Here is a 20,014-nt window from a genome sequence, read left to right on the forward strand (position 1 = left end):
ATCCTAACGCCAATCCTAGCCCTAACCCCTTTCTGATACAATTGTGTACTTACATATACCGTGCAAAAAGATGTACACATTACATACTTTGTAACTGTGCATATTATCACTGTAATACACATGTATTTACAAAGTAAGTACTATAAAATTACACAGTAATTAGCAACACTTAATGTAGAGTGTTACCTTTTTCTATCTGTATTAGATGATGGTTGACCATTACTCTAGAGAAGAAACCTACCAGATCTAGATCACTTGGGCCAAGAAGAACAAACATGACTTTTAATGGCTCAGTAAACCAGCCCAGGTGGTTTTCCAGGAACACATCCAAGACTTCAGGTATGAAGCTCTCAGAAACTTGTATACTTGCTTTATACTTGCTATATACAGTATATAATTTAGACTTGTTAGGGTTGTAACCCTGTGCTGGGTCTGCTGTTAGATTTGAGTGTTGCATTCTCCTCCTGCTCATACAGCATTCAGCTGGTGTTGCTTTCAGTGCTCCATTACAATTAATTTATCGTTTGCATTGAGCATGCCTCCTCTTCGGTGTAAGGCTTTGAAAGTTTACGTTCACCTAGTCTGTGTTAAATTAACACTGCATTCAAGCTCACCAGACCTGTGGATCTGAACAGCTGTGGATCACGCAATGTGGTTTACTGCTATTTCCTGCTGTAAATATCACTCCCTGGGGAAGACATAACTGAGCGCGCGGAACAACGGGTCAATCGGGCAGCTTTACACACACCATCATTTTGGCATTTCCTTTTTAATAAGCTGACGTCTGAAACATTTACTTTTAATCTCATGTTTTATTTTCCACAGCTTATTTCAACATGAACTTGTGCATCTCTCTGAGTTACTATGTGTACATTCGGCTGCCTTGGCTGTGTGATACAGTGTGAAAAGAATGTCCTTATAACTACAAATAACGTTCTAATGCAGTGGATCCACTGGCTGTGACAACAAAGGCTTTCTATTTGGATACACTCTACCGTTTAGAAACATCCTTATTGTACTCCCTGTTCTGTTTCTTACCGCAGTCCCTCAAGATGAAGTGACTGATGGAAGTCTTTTCACAAGCAATGCTCTTTTGAATAGGACACATGTTCAATATATTGGCAAGACTTCAAAAAAAAAAAGAAAAAATAAATTCCCACTGGTAAGACTGCATGAGGGGGTGCTGCCCAGTGCTACAGCTGACTACAGGAGTAGAGGACTTGAAACCTAGAGGACGCTACAGTACAGTACAGCACTGGATCTCACTCCAAGTGCATTGGCTTCGGGATGTTATTCACACACTTAAATGCAAATGTTTCAATATCCCAGAAAATCCGGTGCATATTTATTTTATTACGGCTGTGCAAAAGCTCAACGTTATTGTAACGCATTGGAGTGCAAAACACCTTGTGCTGCTCTGGGATTGTGGATTGCGGATTGCACAGATCTGAGTGAAGCAAGGCCAAAGCCTGCAGCTGTCTTCCTGTGTGTGGATCTCGATAGGCTTATAGGTACCGAGCAACAGCATGGCCGTGGCTGCCAAGCTGGACAGCCAGCACGTTATTGTTGGCCGTCATCCAGACGAATCGCACTTGTGAGACCTATTATTAAGTTTGTGCTTGGATAGTGGAAAGGAGCTAATGCCTGATCATTTGAGAAGCGTATGCTGATTGAAGTTCTATTTCCATTTCACCATTGTGTGAGCCAGAGTTATAACTTGATTTGTATTTTTTTTTTATTAAATTGTAGAACAGGCTATCAGTAGTTCTCAAGCTCTAACTTTGATCAGGTAGCTGCAAAATCCACCCAGCATGAACAATGTAAACCATTCCCATTGTTTTACAAGAGTGCCTTGACCATCCAGATAAAATATTATGTATGCCACCAAAGCCCATGTTAAGCAATTTTTAAAAAGGTGTTCAAAACATTGCAATTTAAAATCAGAACAATTTCTGTTACATGTCTGTCAATGTTAGGCTGTCATAAACCCTTTTTTCTCCTTTACCCACATCTTGTGGTTCTGTTGTTAAGGATTTTCCAATGGCCCTGACTAGCAGATATCAGCTTCCCTTGCAAGAGTATCTACATGTAAACTGAACATCACTAAAAGATCAGACTCAAGCCTTTAATCTAGCTTGCTGTTTCAGCATTTCTGTAAGCCTTCAGGTGGCATAAGGGTTGGGAATATAATAGATGCATTTTTTTTGTTAATTAGTTAATACATGTGTACTTTCACATCATTACGATGTTATTATGCGTGATTACAATGTATTTGTGAACAACGTGCACTGGGTCCTGCTAGCACGACTTCAGATCCATGCGGTTCCATCGTGTCTCACTATCAGATGCTATGTCATGAAGCCACTCATAAGCAGAAATACAAAATTACCATTCTCATAGATTATTGCATGAATCAAGAGACTACAGCATATTGTATGAATCAAGAGACCACTGCAGTGAGATACCTATTCTAGCACTGAAGTACACCAAAAAAAAATTCCTGTACAGTACATGTATACCGTGCAACAGAAAAGAAATAAGCATTTTCTATTCATTATGAAACATGATATTATTGCAATGCATGCATAGCTAATCAGAGTCTTTACTGTCCAAACACTCCCAACAGAGTCATCATGATCTCTTGATTTATTTTAATGATGTGCTCAGCTACAATTTGGCTTGGCGTTGCTGCTATCTGTTGCAGCTGAGGACCCGAGCTGGCATGGTTGGCTGCAAGAACTGTATATGAGGAACAGTGCATTCTTTAATTGGTTGCATATGGAAAAACTGTATAGAGTTAAAATACAATGGATAGCAATAATGGTGGTGCTTCAGTTAAAGCATCTGTTCAAACAATCAATAAAGGCTCTAGAAATGTGTTATAAAGAATGTTATAGACAATACTGTTCAGTTATGAATAATATAATCAGGCTGTATGATTACACTGTGTAACAAAAAAAAAAATTGTTTTTGTTCCTGGGCAGTAAATGTTATTTCCTAATTGATTATGCCTCAAAAGTATAGAACATGGCTATTATTCCCCACAAACTTTGCTTTTGTGACCAGGACAGTGATATTTCAAAATATCACTATTTCCAATGGGCAAATGGGCAAATATGTGTCTTTAATACAAAGATGACTACAAAAGATTTAGAAGTGAGTAGTTTTTCGAGATTTACAATTATACAGTAAATACAGTATAATTGTAAATCTCGAAAAACTACTCACTTCTAAATCTTTTGTAGTCATCTTTGTATTACTTTAGTATAAATACATGTTAATTTGGATTCATATGTTGTTTTTTTATGACTTTATGTGAACGAAAAGACACACATTTGCCCATTTGCCCGTTGGAAATAGTGATATTTTGAAATATCACTGTCCTGGTCACAAAAGCAAAGTTTGTGGGGAATATGACCAGAGGTGAAAAAAACCGCTGCGGCATTGCTCCCCTTTATAAGCGCCAGTGCCAAGTCTCAGAGTATGAGTCATGGGTCCTTCTGCAACAACCTTCCATTCTTACATTAACAGACAATGCACCTGTTTCATGTTAGAAGCCCATGGAAGCCCAGATTGTTGCTAGTTTGGAGTTAAATGGATAAACTCAGCGCTGATGAGAAGGTTGTGACTATACCTTAACTATACCTGATGTACTTGATATTCTTTTCCACCCCCCCCCCCCCATAGAGAACTAGCTGCAGCTGAGCTGCCCAAAAGCATGACTTTAACCATTATAGGGGACCTCACCTGACACACTGCAATCCCTTCTAAAATCACATTGCCAAAAAAAAAAAAAAAGTGTTGTTGTACAGCAAATAAAAAATGAAATTTTGCTTTTATGTTCCATTTAGGTCATGTGAAGATAAAATAATGTTAGTAACCAGAATTTTTAAAGATGGTGGATTAGGGTTGGAACCAGTATTTTTTCTTGAAAACAATATAGATTTTGTTTAAAAAAAACCCTGAATATATAATGACACCAAATGCACAAAATAACAACTATCAGTATGAGTAGGTTTGCCACATGTCCCCATTGTCCCTGGATCATTTCGGTTTGGAAGAGTGTCCCGAGGCACCAAAAGGTCACAGTTTTTAATACTATTCCATTTCCTAATCTTGTGGTTCCCCTTCCACGTAGATTCCAACAGCAACAGCACAATGCCAGCACTGTACATTGAGCACAGGTGAGATAAAGGCACACTAAAACTGCAGTAGATGCACAATATTAATTGGTTGTCAATACTATAGTAGTGATATTGTCAGTGTTTCCTATTGAATGAAGATAGGATTTCTAAAGAGGGTTTAAACTTTTAACAACCCCCCTTCCATTTGGATGTCCTGTTTTTTTGTACTTCAGAGTTAATAAGGCCTTTTTGATATACAGCTTCCTTGAACAATACAATTTCTGGAAAACGCTACATGTTTATGTCAATACATAGAAACTGATAATTTAATCCTAGTCTACAACTCTTCTCTGTAGCATTAAACTGGGCTAATGGTCAACTTGACTTCAACAGATGATGTGAGGGAAAATATTAAATTCAAGTGACCAACACGACATGACCAGAAATTCTTATTACCTGAGTTAATTCAGCCACTTTTAACCGTGACAGTAATATGCAATATTCAAGGAGCATCGCTATGCATGACAATTGAATTGACTTTGTTATGTGAAATTCAGACATGGTTCATAACGGCAGCTGAACTCTGCCATCTGTGACTGAAGGGAGGTCATGGGATTAAACGCACACAGACATTCTATTTTTTAGATTAGTCCCTTGTGGTTTTGTCTTGATCATAAATAAGGCTTCTGATTTCCAGTTTTAACCGACAAAAAACAATAAAACACCCTGTGATGAGTCAAAGGGTTTTCGGTCTGTGATTCAGCCTCCCGACAGTAGAAGGCATCAAACCAACTCGGGACTTCCCTTACCAAGATCTCGTGACCATGGCAAAAGTCATCTTTTGAGGGGCGGCACCTTGGTGAGGGGCGGAAGTACGAGTATGTAAATTCCAGCCACTGGAGTCAAGTGAAGGATAAGGACACGTGTCGGTTGGGGATTGGTGTTCCCCTGACTACAGAGGCGGGACATTACATACTAAAGGGAACGCACTGCTGTGCTCGGGGTGGGTCCGATAGTGAAATAGGAGGAGTAACGGGTGGAGGGAGAGTCTGGTTTTGTGCAGCGGGATTTTTGAAACACTAACATTTCTTTTGTCTTTTTTTTTGTTTATGTATGGTCACCACGAAGACAAATTAAAGACGAGTCATCACAGTTTGTTTTGGATTCCACCCCTGCACTCCTTCCCTCACATCATTTTGTTTTTCGTTTGTTATTTAATCCTTTTGTTGTGTATAGAAAATAAAAATAAATTATTTTATTTCTGTACACATAAATTACTGTCTGGACATTCCATTTAATACACTCTCGCCTCACACACCCCCAATACAAAAAAATGAAATCAGTGTATATGCAATAAACACCAGAAAAACACTGGAAATGGTTACTCAATTTACATTGACTTCACCCCTTTCCCATTAAAATAAAATAAAAAAAAACTACCTTTCCCAGTGCAGCTGGGCAGTGTCCCTCCTTCCTGACTTGTATCTATTATTGATTCAATCTGAATACTATAAACACACCCCAGCTACTGAGTGGCAGCAAATTCTTACATTTCTATTGGAGACTCCACTGCGAGATGCTTCTGCTGTAACGGAGTGGTGCTAGGCAGAGAACATGGTATCTAACACGATATTACTGGAGCTGTGTATCTGTATGATGTTCTTTAGATTTCGGCATTGAGTGTGTTACAGGGTGGAGCCTGGGAGTGAACCAGCGACCCTGCGCACCGCATGCAAGCACCTTAACCACAATGCAAAAGAGCCAGACTTTTGCTCTGCCACAGCACAACACAACACTGCCCGTTCCACTGTCTTCACAGTGTTTGTATACAATTGGGTTTACAATTCTCTGCCAATGAAGATTGTGTTCATGTTCGGTTAGGGTTAGGGTTAGGGTTAGGGTTAGGGTTAGGGTTAGGGTTAAGGTTAGGGTTAAGGTTAAGGTTAAGGTTAAGGTTATGGTTTGTTAGGATGGGACGTAAAATTTCAGCTCCCACAAAATAAATATGAAATGTTAGACAGCATTACTGTACACCTTCCTTGAATGAATTGATTATAAAATATAACTAATATGTAATTCCATCAATTCCAGCTATACTCTTTTACCAGTATAAACTATTCTTAAAGTAATCTATCCATATTTATTTTCACTCACTTTAGAAATACGTCCAAAAGACACAATTACACATACAAAGACTACAGGCCTTTAAATAACATGTCTCACACTCACATGAGATTACATTCAGGTACACTCAGGTAAACTCACACTCACATGAGATTGCATTAGGGTACGCTCAGGTAATCACACAAACATGAGAGTGCATTAGGGTACGCTCAGGTAATCACACACGCATGAGATTGCATTAGGGTACGCTCAGGTAATCACACAAACATGAGATTGCATTAGGGTACGCTCAGGTAATCACACAAACATGAGATTGCATTAGGGTACTCTTAGGTAATCACACACACATGAGATTACACTCGGGTACGCTCAGGTAATCACACACACACATGAGATTACACTCAGATACGCTCAGGTAATCACACATACACATGAGATTACACTCAGATATGCTCAGGTAATCACACACACATGAGATTACACTCGGGTACGCTCAGGTAATCACACACACATGAGATTACATTCAGATACGCTCAGGTAATCACACACACACATGAGATTACATTCAGATATACTCAGGTAATCACACACACATGAGATTACATTCAGATATACTCAGGTAATCACACACACATGAGATTACATTCAGATATGCTCAGGCAATCACACACACATGAGATTGCATTAGGGTACGCTCAGGCAATCATACACACATGAGATTGCATTAGGGTACGCTCAGGTAATCACAAAAACATGAGATTACACTCGGGTATGCTCAGGTAATCACACACACATGAGATTACACTCAGATACGCTCAGGTAATCACACACACATGAGATTACATTCAGATACTCTCAGGTAATCACACACACATGAGATTACACTCAGATACGCTCAGGTAATTACACACACATGAAATAAAGCATAGTGAAAGCATGGTTAAGCATAGGTAAGCCTTGTAAAGAATAGAAAGGTATGGTAAAGCATATTATTAAACATGGAAAACCAGGGTAAGCTATGGTAAATGTATACTAAACCATGAGAAAATCATGGAAAAATTACAAAAATACCATGCAAAAATACTGCTGTAAACTTTTATAAGGGTGAACACAGTGCATAGAGCACCCTTAGCTTCAGTCACTTAACAAGCCCCTAAAAGTCACGAATATAGGTTAAATAATTAGTATACTTTCTGTTATATTTCATTTGAAAAAACGACAAAGAACTAATACATTATGCACAGCACAGTAGTGTAGTTTTTTCCCCATGGTTATACTGTACTATGCGTTTACTATAGTTTTGCCTCCCTATTGTTTAACAATGCTTACCTCTGCTTTACAATGCTTTCACTGTGCTTTTTTGCACTTTGCTATACTGTGACTATGGGAAACTTGTATAAAGGAGGGTGCAGACGTAAGTATACAAGTGAATTCTATACCCAGAGCTGTGTATGTCTGACCTGCCATCTGCAGTGTCTGATTTTTATGTGTGATAGCCACAGCTGTGAGATTCTTCAGGGACAGCTGTGAAACTAGATCTCTACTGGTCAGTGAGACACAAAACCAACTTATTTGTTTACATGTATCTCAATATGTACGATTCTCTGTGTTGCAGATTCCTGCCGTCAAACCAGAAGCGTGATCCGAGTTACAAGTTGGGAGCCAGGAGGTCAGAGCTGGGAGCTGCTGCACTGCACAGCCTCGCAATGCTCAGGTAGCTTAACAACAATACCCTTTGTAGTGATATCTGTATCTTTTATTTAACATTGCATAATCAAAGAAACTATAAAATGGTATCGCAAAAATCTACAAGAAGCCATAATAATAGTACAGTATTTCAGGATTTCAAAATGTCACATTTTTCCATTCTGTCAGTATATGGAAAACTACTAAGCGATATGCAATTCAATACGTTAACGTAACATTATTCAGAAGATTTCATTCGACTTTATGAAGCAAAATGATTTGGCCGTAGCTGTATAATGCAAACATTTGGCATTTGGCACTAAACTGTTTTGAAAGTTTAGCAGCAGCGAGCCGACTGGTGCTAAATGATCAAATACTGTCTTAATCAAGCCCCCATCCCCCCGTCCCCCCTTCTCAAATGACACAAACCTTCTCTACTGTATATGTGGATGAGTGTGGGTGACTCATGTGAGTAGTCCAATGTCAAACTGTTATCATCTATGGTTACTGAGGAATGCAAAAACATTAAATATGTCTACTGGTGCCAGAATGTAATGTTGCTGGCACTATATGAGGTACCCTGACTCTAGAATCTAATGCCATAGTGCCAAATCTGCACCCCTGGCTGTAGTTGATTCATAATATCATGCACATCTGTAATTTATATTTCTCAGCTTCAGAATCACTTTTTGCATGTATTTTTCACATTTTCCATCTCTTTCCACCAAACTGTAAAAAGAGGGCTGTACTCTATCACAGCGTTTCACCCGTGGCCTGTGAGCAGTTTTAATTCGCCTCGTCTGTGCTTTTTGACCTCGTTTCAGATCTGCATGAGTCATCTTCTCCATGTCTACTGTTTAAGGGGGCTTTGCATCACCTAAATGGCATCTTGAAGGCGGATGAATGCGTGAAGGTTCATCGAACAGACATATATTCATTAAATAGGAGAAATTTGCAGATTTTCAGCATTAGCCACGGAAGGCCTGTATCATATAAAAATCAATTTAACCTTTTTGCATGACAGCATGATAGCTTGACTACATTTGTAAATGAGACCAAAAATATGGTCAGTAATCAGTGATATAGAAACAATAGGCATGTGTGTGAAATATGTTAGACCACTTTGTGCTTTAATTAGGCATCTTAAACAACTTCTAAAAAGTCTCATGCATTTTATCATTTGTGACTATGTGTTCCTGTTATCTTACTATTATAAAATAATTACATGTCTGGCCTATTAAAGCCACCAGTTAAAGTAGACAATTCACCGTGTGAAACTGCTCCTCGAAATTACCCTTTAGTATCACATCTCCCAGCAGAGCCTTATACGTGTGTCAACACCATTTAATACACAAAAACATGGAATGAATCCGGGAAATGAAATCCACATGAAATAACAGGGCTGAACTCAGATGTAATGACCAGAACTCAGAGGAAGTGCAATAGATATTCAGGAGTCATTCCTGTGGGATTCAGCCGGTATTCATTATGTGTTTGTGATCACTATTTTAAAGTGTTACCGAGATAATTCAACAGAGCCTTGATACGTTTGGAACTGGGGATAGTTGCCTTAATACTGAATACAGGGCTAATAGAAGCAAAAACATGGACTCTTAAAATGTGGGCTTAATTATAAAGTGCTTTTTACTGAGGTGACCTTTAAGCATTGCTCTACTGTTTACTGTATAACAGCATTACCATTATTCTAATGGACTTCCCAGTGATTTCCAACAGAGCACTTTGAATTAACTGTGATCAGAACCGGTTAGGTTTCATCTGCTTTCATCATTCACTTCAACCTATAAACTATTATTATTATTATTATTATTATTATTATTATTAGCTACAGGACCAGACTGTCTAATGGATTCTGGGACTGACAGCAGCGCATACCTCCAAAGAAATGTGCTTTTTGAGTCAGCCAGTTGGATAGAAGAGGAAGAGCTGTTTAATAAGGACCTGGTACCTGTTTAGAAATGTCTGGTTGTGTTTTTTTTTAATGATTGCTTGGCTAAATATTTGCGGCCTTCTTTAGTCGGAATGCGCTCAATGCCAGCAGCTCCAGTTACAGTCTTTCCAACAGAATCTCCAGCTTGCCAGGCAGGTCACTCTCAGTTCATTCTCTGCAAAATTGCACGGCAGAGTTTCAATCTATTGGACTTATCACTCAATCCAAGCTTTTTTGGCGTAAATAATTCAGCCGCCTTAATCAAGGCTAATGGCTGTGAACTTTTCTGGCCAAAGTAATTACCAAGTTAGCTTGGGAACATGGCACTGATGCAATGCTTGTTTGTTTGACTTGCTTCTTACACTATGGTTTTACCTTTCACAGCTGGTTTCACAGACCCTGATCAGCACTAATCTTGCACTAGTATTATCCCAGGTAAGGTAATCCCAGATTAGTGCTATTCAGCCATCAGTCTTACAAATTTGGAAGGCCAGACTAAGGCTGACCAAGGCACCCGTATTTCATGGGTCAGACCTGCAAACTGGCATTAAAACCTGCAGACCAGCTATAGTCATTGTACAGCCTGCAAAATGTAAGATCACTGTTTGGGTGATGTAAAAAACTGAAGCTTGGCATTATCAGCATATGATTGTATGTAAACTCCATTCATTAACAGGTTTGTAATTTGTTAATTATGACATTTTAAATGTTGTTTTCTTTTTCCTTTATTGATTTGAAATGCAATTTTAATCATTTAGGTAACTATAACTTTACATATAACCTATAACCTGAAGCAACTCACTGTTGTGTGTGCTGCCCAAGTCTTAAGGACTCTCCCTGCCCACCACAAAGTTGTGCCCTTACAGGTGAACAACTTACTCTCCCTGCCCACCACACAGTCAGCCACTTACTCTCCCTGCCCACCACACAGTCAGCCACTTACTCTCCCTGCCCACCCCACAGTCAGCCACTTACTTTCCCTGCCCACCACACAGTCAGCCACTTACTCTCCCTGCCCACCACACAGTCAGCCACTTACTCTCCCTGCCCACCACACAGTCAGCCACTTACTCTCCCTGCCCACCCCACGGTCAGCCACTTACTCTCCCTGCCCACCCCACGGTCAGCCACTTACTCTCCCTGCCCACCACACAGTCAGCCACTTACTCTCCCTGCCCACCCCACGGTCAGCCACTTACTCTCCCTGCCCACCACACGGTCAGCCACTTACTCTCCCTGCCACCCCATGGTCAGCCACTTACTCTCCCTGCCCACCCCACGGTCAGCCACTTACTCTCCCTGCCCACCACACAGTCAGCCACTTACTCTCCCACAGAGTATTTATAATTCAATAAAGCAATAAAACCAATGGCACAGTGTTGAGAAGGGAAAGTAAGTGTGTATAATCTTCAAAGGCTATTTAGTTTGAAGTAACATGCATAGCAGTCTATGAAATTATGTAAAGATGTTCTTGTGATTCTTAAAGATTTTTATTGACCCAACAAATCAAGTTTAAACTGAAGTATTTTCAATTAGGTGAAGATTATTAACAAATTTATTGCAATAGCTAATGACATGTCGTTGTGTACAGCAATTCATGTTATAAAGTAGGTGTAGAAAGTTCACTTGCGCCACCTGCTGGTCGTAGTCTCTCAGTTGCAAGGAGGGGGGAGAGCTGTGTAACATGGTTTAACTAGTGGGCTAATTAATAGAAGTACCTGACTGTGTGACATGTATGTTATAAAATGGAACTGTGGAATTGCTTCTGGAAAGTGAAATGGGGGACGCATATCAATGTTGCACAATGTTTCACCTACTGTATGGGCTTCTATTGCACAGCGCAATGCTGATATGCTTCCCCACTACCAGACTTGAGGAGACTTTTCAGAAACATAGAATAGTTGTAAACATGTAAATGGAAACTATAAGAAAATAACCAGTAAAGAGTTGATTAATGACATTACTGGATTTAAAGCATTAATACATCTTTGTTTTAAAACCCTTAATCTGCAGTTAAAGGAATCTCTATTGGCTGCATTGGCTGTGGATAGCCATGCAGTTTTTGCTTCAGATCATAAAAGTGAGGGGGAGGGGGTGGGGGTGGGGGTGGGGGGGTTGTCTATCACATCTGTGGAGGGGTCGAGAGTCATATCTCTTTCAGCAGCGGGTGCATACAGTACATAGTGTACAGACACTAGGCCATCCTTCTCTAATGCAAGACCCTTTCCATGCCTTGCTTTTCAAAAGGAGATTTCTAGTATACCAGTGTCCTGCCTACCAAGACTTTTTATACTTGTTGGGTTTGTTTAATTGTTGTTTTTTCCATTGTTTTCAATGCAGAGGAAATGTCAACAAGTTTCAGAAAAAAAAAACAAAAAAAAACAATCCTGTTGTTTAGAGTTTAGCGACTAGCAGGGCCATCCATTTCCCATAGTTTTACCTGAGACCCTGGTTTAAAACCAGTGAAACTGCCTGATTTTTAAAGCATTAGTAAGTAACTCCTATTTTTTTAAAGGAGTGAATTCCACTTTAAAGGCTAATAGCATATCAGCATTGTGCAGGCTTCAGTCATACTGAGGGGCTCAGTTCACATCACAATGCTAACAGGCGCTCCCACAATCAGTACTGAGGAGTCTTCTCAGAAGTACGTTTCTCTAGGATACAACGGCAAAAAACAAAGGAAGCAGAATCAGCAACCGAGAAGCATACAGAACACATTAGAGGATATTTAACAGGTGAGAATGGAAATACTAGGAGCATGCAGAGGGGTGGTCTAGAGCAGGGATAGAACAAAGGCCTGGAATGGAAGGACCAGCTTCAGCCACCCCTGATATAACTTATATAACATTAACACAGGGACGTCCCAACTCCTGGTCTTTCTTCCAACCCTGTTCTAAATTGTTTAGTTATACCAATTAAACCTGCATCCAGACCCTGAAGTAGTTAATTATATCATTTCTCCTGTTAAACCTGGAGTGGAATGGCCCTCTACTAGTGCATCTAAGACCGGGACTGGACAGCCCTGCTTTAACATTACAAACTAAAAAACAGGCAGCTTGAAGCGTAAGATAACTGCTTAGAGAAATTGAGAAAATTGAAAAAATACCATGCAAATTTGCTGTAGTAAAGTTATGTAATCCTCAGACATTAAAGAACAAGAAGCTTTTATGACCTTTTACAGTTCCCTTTCCTTTTCATGTTGTTTCCAATCAGATAAGCAGCTTTTATTGAATTTTCTTCAGGCCCGAGTTCCTACCAAAGACATCTGTAATGTTGGCTACATCAGCCAAAGTATCTTTATATTAGTCAGCCGCAGCACCATCTAGTGCACAGGAAGTGTATTGCCAGCAAACCTAAAGGGAAAGTACTTGATGGCTCTGGCTCTTACTGCTGTAAAGAGAATTTGCATTATAAAGTCTGGAGTACAAGCTTTGAAAACATACTGTCCTATTAAGTGTGAATTGAAGAACAATCCAATAAGCTACACTGCCAGGTTGACTACAAGACTATAATAGGAGGCTCACACCTGTATAGAGCCATAGGGGGTGTCACCAACACATTACTGACCAACTCAGTATTGGAATACCCTTTCACATCCCTGCAGCTCTTACTGTATCCTGCAAAAGTTCATGTGATCAAGACATCTGTTTCCTAGGCCGTGCTAAAGAGGCTTGTCTTGACTCCCTGGTTGCCCTTCCTCAAACACAAGCACTGATTGCTGGTAAGCAGTGACCAGAACAGTGCATAGAGAGTTACACTAAGTGTATACTGTGCATTAAATAAACATATTACTTCCAGTGTTTTCTTGGAACCAGAGCTCTTGTTGCTAGCATCTAATTACACTTGTGGAATCCTTCTAAATACTCTCCAGATGTACAGTTTCACTGGTTTCACTTCCACTATTTCTGAGGCCAACAATAAGAAATCCTGAACCAACTGCAGAAAAGGATGCCAAATTGACATGCTGTTTTATCGGAGGTACAATTGTTGCCATCCAGTGGTTTACAAGTGCCTTGCAGCTTTTATTTGGAATAGAATGGATTATATTGGCAGCATTAATGACAATGCTCCAACTCTTTAAACAGCAGTAGTGGTGGAAGTGTGCACACAGGATTGCAATGCACATTTAGGAATTAAAATGTATTATTTGAGTCTGACTCTTGTGTAAAAAGTAACTATTGAGATTTACAAGAAATGAATAAGGACCAACAAAGAATGCTTTTTTTTATTGGTAACTGGCTGTTCATTAGGGAACCGTCGCCATCTACTGGTAAATTGGGCAATTGCAGACTGCCTGCAGTCCTATTCATTCTGCGTCCCTCTACTGGCTGATAGTAATCCCAGTATAGAATACCACCCTCCTTTTGTTGCAGTATCATTTTTAAGTCATTTTCTAAGAAAACTGCAGTCCTTCATGTCTATACTGGACTGGACCTATCCCAAAAACAGGGGAGGACCACCATGGAGGAACGGAAACATTATAGAATTGAAAATGAGAATATAGTTTTTAAAGGGTTACATTTTCATATTTAATTTCTAACCAGTTAAATATCATTCCGTTGTGTATTGTGGATTTTTTTGCCACACTTACCAAGTATTCCACCAAACACTTTCAACAAATACTCGGGAAAGCCAAGCGGGTTAAAACCGGACAGTTGGCAATTGTATAAACAGAAATATTACTAGAACGCTTGTACATTAACGGTTTTTATTTTATCATTAACGGTGATAGACTTTTAGTCGAGACGTTTGTCTAAATGTACTTTTTTCCAGTACTGCTGTTATTCCCTTTTCCCCAGTGATCTGAACCAGTCTGATTTCATCAGGACCCCTATCTGAGTGAACGCCACATTGGTGTCAGGAGTGGACGGAGGTACCCCGGAATGCACTCAGAAGCCTGTAACCTGAAAAGCAAGGCTAGGGAGGACTTGAGGCTGGCAGGGGGGACTGTAGCGTGCAAGGGAGCAAGGGAGCCCGGTTCTTTTGTACATCGGTGTGGGCGCTATGCTTCAGAGCAGGAGGTCACGCATCTACCCTTGAGAAGCCCCTGAAGGCAGAACGGAGGTTTGCCACAATATATATAGTATATATATAGTAAATACGGGCTGGAGAGGAGCGCTTGAGTAGAACATTATTGGCCCGAGGAAGACTATTGTTACCAACAGGGGGCTGTTTTTCAACAGTCATCCTTTTCAGACTCTTTGTTCCTAACTGTCATTATGTTTCTTAACAATCCGTGTAAGAAGAGAGCAATGGAAACAATGTGAATTCTAATCAAATCTAGTTGTGATCTAGCGTGTGTGTCACTGCTGAGAGAGACACTAGCAGTCAATGTCACTGAATGAAACTGCCACTGAGTAACCTTCACCAAGAGAAAATCCTGCCCAGTGCCTCACACAGGAAAGGGGATAGGCATACTTTCTGCTGACATAGGTGTCAAAGTAATTAGTTTGGCAAAGGCACGATGTCAGATGATCTCACCCAAGAGCTTAAAAAATAAATACCAACCGAAACTCCAGTAATTGAATTTGGTATGAAGCGATGGTGATTTATATGAATTATATTGGTCTTGTCTTTTCCCTTCCTCGTTTCTCCCACTCTACATGACTGCTCCACTCTCTGCACTGCCTCCCTACCGCTGCTTACAATCAATTAAAAATTCTTGTACTCATCTGTCAATGACTCAGTATTCTGACGAGGGAGGATAGTGGTCTGGTAGTGGGTTGGGGGGGGTGGTGGGGTGGGGTGGAGGGCCAAAGAAAGAGGTGCTGCCCATCATGTCACCCCCCCCCCCCCCCCCCCCCCCCCCCCCCCCCCCCCCCCCCCCCCCCCCCCCCCCCCCCCCCCCCCCCACCCCCCCCCCCCCCCCCCCCCCCTTCCAGAGCCCGCTCCTTCTCCACCCCTGCCCCTCAGTGGTGGAACGACCTACCCACGGATATCAGGACAACTCAGTCCCAGACCACGCTTCGGCACCTCCTCAAGACACACCTGTTCAGACAGCATCTGTAAACATTACAACTCTCCACCATACTGGACTGTATGGCACCCAATTGTACCAGTACTTAAGAACATAAGAACATAAGAAAGTTTACAAACGAGACTAAGATGTCTTTTGAAGATCATATTCGCAGTGTTACTAAGATGTCTTTTGACGAGCATATTCGCAGTGTTAGTAAGATGTCCTTTTTCCACCTGTGGACTATTGCTCGTATGCACCCTTGTCTTACTGAGCCGGATGCAAAGAAGCTTATACATGCTTTTGTTTTTCCCATATAGACCATTTCAATGCTTTGCGCGCTGGTATTTCAAAAAGCGTTCTTAACAAGTTGCAGTATGTCCAGAATTAAACAGCACGCATTCTAACTGAAACAAAATCTTATCATCACATCACAGCAGTTTGCTTCCCTGCACTGGCTTCCAGTGGAGTTAAGAATGAAATTTAAACTCCTATGCGTAGTCTTCGATCTTTTGACTCTGGCCTGCTATCAGTACCTAGAACTAAGCGGCGTTCTTAGAAACCGAGCGTTTTCCTGTACAGCACCTAGACTGTGGAAAAACCTTCCGAAGGTCATAAAGGACAGTGATACTGTCAGTATCTTAACTGAAAACCCACTTTTATGCTTTGGGTTTTATTGTCTGACCTGTTATGTGTTGTTGTATGCATTTATTGTATTTCTTGTTTTGGACATTATGTCAACTGTTTAAATTGTTTGTTTTTTTTATTCTTATGAAACACCTTGAGATGTGCACATGAAAGCCACTTTATAAAACAGATTATTATTATTATTATTATTATTATTATTATTATTATTATAAGTGCAAGGCGGTTCATTCGCATTCGCATATTTAAAGGTTTGGGTTTTTTCTTTTTTTTTTAAACTACAGCAAATTTGATTGCCTGGGTCATGGTTTGCAGGGTTGTGTTACGTGTATTAGGTCCATACCTGAGTGAACAGTTGCACAACCAAATTGTTCTCGAAATTGAACAACTTAAGAAAGTTTACAAATGAGAGGAAGTCATTCGGCCCATCTTGCTCGTTTGGTTGTTAGTAGCTTATTGATCCCAAAATCTCATCAAGCAGCTTCTTGAAGGATCCCAGGGTGTCAGCTTCAACAACATTACTGGGGAGTTGATTCCAGACCCTCACAATTCTCTGTGTAAAAAAGTGCCTCCTATTTTCTGTTCTGAATGCCCCTTTGTCTAATCTCCATTTGTGACCCCTGGTCCTTGTTTCTTTTTTCAGGCTGAAAAAGTCCCTTGGGTCAACACTGTCAATACCTTTTAGAATTTTGAATGCTTGAATTAGGTCGCCACGTAGTCTTCTTTGTTCAAGACTGAACAGATTCAATTCTTTTAGCCTGTCTGCATATGACATGCCTTTTAAGCCCGGAATAATTCTGGTCGCTCTTCTTTGCACTCTTTCTAGAGCAGCAATATCTTTTTTATAGCGAGGTGACCAGAACTGCACACAATATTCAAGATGAGGTCTTACTAGTGCATTGTACAGTTTTAACATTACTTCCCTTGATTTAAATTCAACACTTTTCACAATGTATCCGAGCATCTTGTTAGCCTTTTTTATAGCTTCCCCACATTGTCTAGATGAAGACATTTCTGAGTCAACAAAAACTCCTAGGTCTTTTTCATAGATTCCTTCTCCAATTTCAGTATCTCCCATATGATATTTATAATGTACATTTTTATTTCCTGCGTGCAGTACCTTACACTTTTCTCTATTAAATGTCATTTGCCATGTGTCTGCCCAGTTCTGAATCTTGTCTAGATCATTTTGAATGACCTTTGCTGCTGCAACAGTGTTTCCCACTCCTCCTACTTTTGTGTCGTCTGCAAATTTAACAAGTTTGCTTACTATACCAGAATCTAAATCATTAATGTAGATTAGGAATAGCAGAGGACCTAATACTGATCCCTGTGGTACACCGCTGGTTACCACACTCCATTCTGAGGTTTTTCCTCTAATCAGTACTTTCTGTTTTCTACATGTTAACCACTCCCTAATCCATGTACATGTGTTTCCTTGAATCCCAACTGCGTTCAGTTTGAGAATTAATCTTTTGTGCGAGACTTTGTCAAAAGCTTTCTGGAAATCTAAATAAACCATGTCAATTATCCATTATCTATGTTGCATCCTCAAAAAAATCAAGCAAGTTAGTTAGACACGATCTCCCTTTCCTAAAACCATGCTGACTGTCTCCCAGTACCCTGTTACCATATAGGTAATTTTCCATTTTGGATCTTATTATAGTTTCCATAAGTTTGCATATAATAGAAGTCAGGTTTACTGGTCTGTAGTTACCTGGTTCAGTTTTGTTTCCCTTTTTGTGGATCGGTATTACATTTACAATTTTCCAGTCTGTCGGTACAACCCCTGTGTCAAGAGACTCCTGCATGATCTTGGTTAGCGGTTTGTAAATTACTTCTTTCATTTCTTTGAGTACTACTGGGAGGATCTCATCCGGCCCAGAGGATATGTTTATTTTAAGAGCTCCTAGTCCCTTTAACACTTCTGCCTCAGTTATGCTAAAGTTATTTAAAACTGGATAGGAACTGGATGACATGTGGGGCATGTTGTCAGTATCTTCCTTTGTAAAAACTTGTGAAAAGTAATCATTTAATATATTTGCTATTTTTTTTTCTTCATCTACGATTTTGCCATTTGTATCTCTTAAACATTTAATCTCCTCTTTGAATGTTTTCTTGCTGTTGTAATATTGGAAAAACATTTTGGAATTGGTTTTAGCTCCCTTAGCAATGTTCATTTCTATTTCTCTCTTGGCCTTTCTAACTTCCTTTTTGACTTGCGTTTGCAGTTCTGTGTACTCTTTCTGCGTACTTTCTTTTTGGTCCTTTTTTAATGCTCTGTAAAGTGCCTTTTTTCGCTGAATATTTTTTTTAATTGATCTATTAAACCATTTTGGCAATTTAGTTTTACATTTAGATTTGTCTACTTTAGGGATGTAATTGTTTTGCGCCTCTAGTACTACATTTTTGAAGAACAACCATCCTTCTTCTGTGGGTGTTTTCTCTATTTTACTCCAATCTACTTCTGTTAGTCTCTGTTTCATACCTTCATAGTTTGCTTTTCTAAAATTGTAAACATTAGCTTTAGTCATTATTTTGGGGTTTTTAAAAAACACTTCAAATGAGACCATGTTGTGGTCTGAGTTTGCCAATGGTTCTCTGACCTCTGTTGTAGTTATTCTATCTTCGTTATTTGAAAAGACTAAATCAAGGCATGCCTCCCCTCTAGTCGGTGCCTTGACAAATTGTGTTAGGAAGCAGTCATTTGTCATTTCCACCATTTCAATTTCATCCTTCGTGCTCCCCACTGGGTTTTCCCATTTTATATGGGGGAAGTTCTCCATTTGCTACACGCATTTCTAATGTCATTGTATAACAGATTATTGGCTCACCGTCTGAATCTTGCAGTCTATAGCATGCTCCTATTATTATGCCCTTTGAATTTTTGTCTGTTATTCTGACCCATATTGATTCGATTTTATTTTCTTTGTCCAGGTTTAACACCTGGGCTTCAAGACTGTTTCTTATGTATAGCGCTACCCCTCCTCCTCTTCTGTCCTGCCTGTCTTTCCTATACAGTGTATACCCACAAATATTATATTCGTCCCCATCACTCTCAGACAACCACGTTTCTGTAACACCTATCACATCATAGTTACCTGTTAGTGCAGTAGCTTCAAGTTCTAGAATTTTATTTCTGATACTTCTAGCATTTAGATAAATACATTTAATGGTTGTCTTACCTGAGTTGTTGTTCTTGTTTTGATGCAGTCTCCCTTCTGTTTTTTTGTTGATTTCTCCCCCCTTCCTTTCTAGTTTAAATGCTTCTGAACCTGCTCAAGGATCTTTTCTCCAAGTAGAGTGGTTCCCTTGTTATTTAAGTGCAGTGCATCCCGTCTATACAGATAGTCCTCGTTGTAGAATGTGGTCCAATGATCAAGATAGGTGAAGCCTTCTTCAGCCATGCATTTTGATTAATTATTTCCAGCTGTCCATATGGTCCTTTGCAAGGTGCTGGTAGTATATCAGCTGGTAGTATTGTTTGTACCGATGTGGACTTGCAACAACTTGTACTGCACTGTTCTACTC

At 39.9% G+C, this 20,014-nt stretch overlaps 1 protein-coding gene across 1 annotated transcript in view; it reads left to right on the forward strand.

Annotated features, from left to right (window-relative positions):
- The first annotated feature begins 1,526 nt into the window (after nt 1-1,526).
- Nucleotides 1,527-20,014, forward strand: part of LOC121316624 (homeobox protein prophet of Pit-1-like) — a 25,878-nt gene continuing 7,390 nt past the window's right edge. Inside the window, exons 1-2 of the mRNA XM_041251665.1 lie at nt 1,527-1,594; nt 7,864-7,962. Of these exons, the coding sequence (XP_041107599.1) occupies nt 1,527-1,594; nt 7,864-7,962 (167 nt within the window). The remainder of the gene's footprint in view (nt 1,595-7,863; nt 7,963-20,014) is intronic.

This window comes from Polyodon spathula, chromosome 6 (assembly GCF_017654505.1).
Source record: "Polyodon spathula isolate WHYD16114869_AA chromosome 6, ASM1765450v1, whole genome shotgun sequence".
In the NCBI taxonomy this organism is placed as follows: domain Eukaryota; kingdom Metazoa; phylum Chordata; class Actinopteri; order Acipenseriformes; family Polyodontidae; genus Polyodon; species Polyodon spathula.